General features: G+C 49.4%; 1 protein-coding gene across 1 annotated transcript; it reads left to right on the top strand.

The window, feature by feature from the left end:
- The first annotated feature begins 2,213 nt into the window (after window positions 1-2,213).
- Window positions 2,214-3,657, top strand: LOC123350896 (olfactory receptor 52E2-like). The gene is made up of 2 exons (XM_044989769.1): window positions 2,214-3,120; window positions 3,614-3,657. The coding sequence occupies exons 1-2, from the start codon at window positions 2,214-2,216 to the stop codon at window positions 3,655-3,657; spliced, it is 951 nt and encodes a 316-aa protein (XP_044845704.1).
- The last annotated feature ends 1,515 nt before the right edge of the window (window positions 3,658-5,172 follow it).

A 5,172-nucleotide genomic window follows, 5' to 3' on the forward strand; every position in this document is an offset into this window, starting at 1 on the left:
AGACAAACTGTGCAACATCAGCAGCAATATCAAGTCATCAGACGGGCACCCAGAGCAAAAGACCGAACCTTTAGCCCAGGACAGCCAGTTTTGGCTCGGAATTATACTTCCAGAGCTAAATGGGTCCCGGCCACAGTCATCACTCAAACAGGACCTGTTTCCTATACAGTCCGGACTGCAGAGAATCTTACCTGGCGGCGACATGTAGATCAGCTGTTACCAGGTCATGCCAGTTTTCAGGACCCATCTGCAGTTGAGGGATCTGACTTCACCCCTCCTGGTGAGACACCGAATCATGAGTCACCTGTTCCTGACTGTTCTCCTCCATTACTGCCGGCAGCTGAGATACCCCTTTGCCCAGCACGAGCTGATACCACCTCCTCACCTATTCGTGCTGCGGACCCTGAGCCCCTAGTACTTTCGGGTGCAACAACACCAGAAGTTCGCCGTAATCCACCTAGAGACAGAAGGCCTCCTCATCGGCTGGATCTTTAGTTAGGGCGAACCCACGGTTATGGGGCAAAATAATCCCCAGGGTTTAGCCGGGAATGGAGGCAGTCTACCCTCCTTCTCTAGTTTAGTGTGTGTTTTATTTAGGGGATGTTCTTATTAGGGGGGGAGGAATATGTTGTGTATTTGGTTGTCATGGGTTTTGTTACTATGGCAACTGAGTTAGACTATTAAGGGATAGCTCAGCCGGTTTCAACCGGCTGAGTGAGCTTTCTCTGTATCTGTAAATAAAATGGAGGTTTTGGTTAGCTGTCTGCTCTCTGGCCTCAAGTGATTGCTTCCTACACCGGCTGCCCCCAAGGATATAACAGTTATATCTCCAATTATTTTTATTTATTTTTTCTCAGCCCTCAACCCACCTCCAAACTTCACTAAGCAAAATCACTTCCCAGGGGTCTCAGGTCCTGCTTCTCGCTCACCTGGTTGTGACTGCCGAGACTGGCTGGACACCTCCGGAATGGAGGACAGCTCCTGCCTGGAAAGAGTCCAGCGGAGGGCAACAATAATGATTAGGGGGCTGGAGCACATGACTTATGAGGAGAGGCTGAGGGAAGTGGGATTGTTTAGTCTGCAGAAGAGAAGAGTGAGGGGCGATTTGATAGCAGCCTTCAACTACCTAAGAATGGAGCTCGGCTGTTTTCAGTGGTGGCAGATGACAGAACAAGGAGTAATGGTCTCAAGTTGCAGAGGGGGAGGTTTAGGTTGGATGTTAGGAAAAACTATTTCACTAGTAGGGTGGTGAAGCACTGGAATGGGTTACCTAGGGAGGTGGTGGAATCTCCATTCTTAGAGGTTTTTAAGGTCAGGCTTGACAAAGCCCTGGCTGGGATGATTTAGTAGGGAATTGGTCCTGCTTTGAGCAGGGGGTTGGACTAGATACCTCCTGAGGTCCCTTCCAACCCTGATATTCTATGATTCTACGATTCTATGATATGAGCTCTCGATGCCGAGCAAACAGGAAGAGGAATTTCAAAATTCCCATGGCTTTTAAAGGGTGTGTGTGTGTGGAAGGTGTTTGCCTGGATGCAAGGTAGCAGAGTTGAAACTTCTGACCAGAGTGATCAGGATGGGCATTGTGGGATGGCTTCCGGAGGCCTATTACTGTGATAAAATCAAGTACAAATGTCTATATTGGCACTTGGGTGAAAAAACTTTTGATTAAAAAGCCTTACAACTTTTGTCAAGGTGGTTTTATAATCTCACTGAAACTGAGGAGTTCCATCATCGAAAGTGGCTTTGCAGAGTATACACCTCCACTGTTTAACACCAAAAGCTGCCTTTTGGCTAAAAATCTTTGCAGTGTAGACAAGGCGTAAGGAACAATGATGGATAACCAGTATCCACACTCATGTTTCCTGCTGGTTCCCATTAAGGTTTTCCACACCATAATGTGTAGGAATTGTTGATGAATGGAGAACCATAAAATATGGAATTGATATTAGTAGGGTGGGTTCTTCATAATTCATTTATCTGAGTAATAAACATATCATTTTTCAGTGTGTGTAGAGCAAACACTGCCTCACCCATGAAAACAGCCTCCAGTAGTGCATGCTGTGGCTCATATTAACATTGTCTCTCCATCCAGGCATTTGAAAAGCGACCATCACCCTAGAGCCTGGGCACATACAGGAAGTCAGGGGAACGTACGGTACATGCAGGAGACACCGTTCTGCCTCAGAATTGGACACCTTCTCCCCTACTCCATGTCAGATTCCAACACAACTGACTTCACCAACCCCTCCACCTTCATCCTGCTGGGTATTCCCGGCCTGGAGGCTGCCCATGTCTGGATCTCCATCCCCTTCTCCGCCATGTACGCCATAGCCATCTTGGGGAACTTCACCATCCTGTTCATTGTGAAGATGGAGCTGAGCCTCCATGAGCCCATGTACTATTTCCTCTGCATGTTGGCCATCACTGACCTGGTCATGTCCACGTCCATCCTGCCCAAAATGCTGAGCATCTTCTGGTTCAATTCCAGAGAGATCGATTTCAGTGCCTGCCTCACCCAGATGTACTTCATTCACTGCTTCTCAATGATGGAGTCTGGGATCTTCGTGGCCATGGCTTTTGATCGTTATGTGGCCATCTGTGATCCCCTGAGACATTCCACCATCCTGACAAATCCTGTGGTTGTCAAGATCGGCCTGGCCGTGGTGCTGCGCGGTGGCATGTTCGTACTGCCCTATCCCATCCTGGCGAGCCAGTGGCCATATTGCAGAACCAACATCATCCCCCACACGTACTGTGAGCACATAGCCGTAGTGAAACTGGCCTGTGCAGACATCCGTGTCAGTAGTTACTACAGCCTCTCTATGGCATTCTTGTTGATTGGTCTGGATGTGTTTTTTATCGCCGTGTCCTATGCCCAGATCCTCAGGGCCATCTTCAGGCTCCCCACAAAGGACGCCTGGCTCAAGACTTTTGGGACCTGCAGCTCCCACCTCTGTGCCATCTTAATCTTTTACATCCCAGGTCTCTTCTCCTTCATCACGCACCGTTTTGGCCACAATGTGCCTCTATATTTCCACATTCTCCTTGCTAACGTGTACCTCCTGGTTCCTCCCATGCTGCACCCCATCATCTATGGGGTGAGGACCAAACAGATCCAGAACAGGCTTCTCCAGCTTTTTACTGATAAAGGAACTAAAGGTTTCTCCTGGTGCTCTGGCTCTCAGACCGAGCTCCGTGCAGAGCTGGCTGGTGACATGGTGCTGGGCCCCCTTCCCTGAATCACTGACTGAACAGTCACAGAGACATTCATCCCTTTCCTGGCCTTACTGTGCTGTGTAAGCCTGTCATAAACAGTTAGTTAAGGGTTAAGGGTTTTTTTCTACCTGTAAAGGGTTAACAAGCAGTACCTGTGGACACGTGACCAGCGGACCAATGAGGGACAAGATATTTTCAAATCCCTGTGGAGGGAAGATTTTTTTCCTGTTATTTGTTTTTTTTAGAGAATCTCTCTTAGGAGTTGAGAGAGTCCAGACATCTTAATCAAGTCCTCCCAGGTTTCTGCAATAAATTCTTCTATTCAAGCTAGTGAGTATTAGCAAGGAACTAGTATACTTATACTTTGATTTCTGTATTTGCAATTCTGTGTTTTGCTATAAAATTTCTTTAATTCTGTACTGTTATTGCTTTTACTGAGAAAGAAAGGAGGGGGAATTCTCTCCAGAGATTGATAAGTTTAGACCCTGTGTATTGTTCCATCTTGGTTACAGAGACAGTGACTTTCTTTTTATTCTTTTAATAAATTCTTTTCTTTTCTTTGGACTTGGTTAATTCCTTCTCTTGTGGAAATTCAGGGGAAGGGGAGGGGGGAAGAGAGAGTTCCTCCTGGGTTTGATTCAAGGAGTTTGAATCAGGTATCTCTCTCCAGGACAAGGGAGGGGGGAGGAAGCAGGGGGAATGGTTTATTTCTCCTGGGTGTAAGAACTCCATGGATTTGGGGCTCTTGCGATCCCCAAGGATTTTGCGGAAGGACTGTGTCCCAATAAACGTACATTATTGGGTGGTGGCAGCTTTTACCAGATCTAAACTAGGATTTAAGTTTAGATAAATCCATGCAGGTCCCCATATTGGAACCCAACAGCTCTAAGTGGGGGTGAGACCTATGACAAAGGCTGATAAACTGGGGAATCGGACTGTGCTCAGTTCACTAACTCATAGAGTTGCCACCTTTCTAATTACTGATAACTGGACACCTGACACCCCCTTGCCCTGCCTCTTCCCTCAAGGCCTTTCCCACCTCTGTGCCATTTCCCCCAACACCCCACCCCCATTGATCACTCATCCCCTCCCACCATCACTCGCTGGATCATTTCCACCTTCCACCCCCACCAGCTGGGTTCCCTCTGCCCCGAGGCTGAGACCGGAGCTGTTGCAGCCGACAAGCAGCCTGCAGTGAATGCAGTGAGGACACAGCGCTGGGGCAGACAGGCAAATCAGGAGCGGACAGGGAAGCCGTAGAAAAGCAGCTAAGGGTTGGGAGCAGGATTGTGCTGCAAGCGGGTGAGATTGTGCCTCATACAGCTCGTGGGCCCTGGAGCTCAGCTACAGAGTCCTGAGGGCAGAGACCCTTGTGTGGTTTATTTCCTTAGCTTTCAGCTCCCCTTTGTTCCCCCTGGCGGGAGGCCTGTAGCTGGCAGAGCTCTGCAGTGGGGATGGGCTGGGAGCCCTTTGCCTTGAGCCAGGCCTCGGGGCAGGGCAAGGGGTCAGCTTTGGCGCTAGGAGGACAACAGCTCTGAGGGGTGGAAGGATCAGCCCCAGTGTTAGCTGGAAAGGCAGGATGCTGGGCAGAGGCCGGAGTTGCTGTGGTAGCTGATAGGGAGGGAGATCAGTGGCACAGCTGCCATTATCCGGCTATTTCCACACGTACACGGCACCTTATCGGGAGCTACAGGGCCCCCGTTGCCCAGGGGCTGAAGCTGGACGGTGAAGCTGAGTCTGATGTACGCTCTGTGTGGCTTTTGTTCAGTACATAGAGGAGCATCCATGGAAAAAATGAGCTGGTGCTTAGCCCCTGTCAGCAGCCAAGCTTCCCTCCCTCCCTTCAGCACCTCTCACTCACCGGTGGCCCCGGGGATCAACTCCCACTCTCTCCCTGTGCCTCCCACTCACCACAGATGAGCTGTTTTGAAGCATGCAGGAGGTGCTGGGAGG

This window comes from Mauremys mutica, chromosome 1, assembly GCF_020497125.1.
Source record: "Mauremys mutica isolate MM-2020 ecotype Southern chromosome 1, ASM2049712v1, whole genome shotgun sequence".
NCBI classification, from domain to species: Eukaryota; Metazoa; Chordata; order Testudines; family Geoemydidae; genus Mauremys; species Mauremys mutica.

Excerpts from the sequence above, each read along its gene's own strand:
- LOC123350896 (XM_044989769.1), top strand. The coding sequence starts at position 2,214 with ATGTCAGATTCCAACACAACTGACTTCACCAACCCCTCCACCTTCATC. Across the intron at positions 3,121-3,613 it reads GGTGAGGACCAAACAGATCC|GCTATAAAATTTCTTTAATT; the intron begins AGAACAGGCTTC and ends ATTCTGTGTTTT.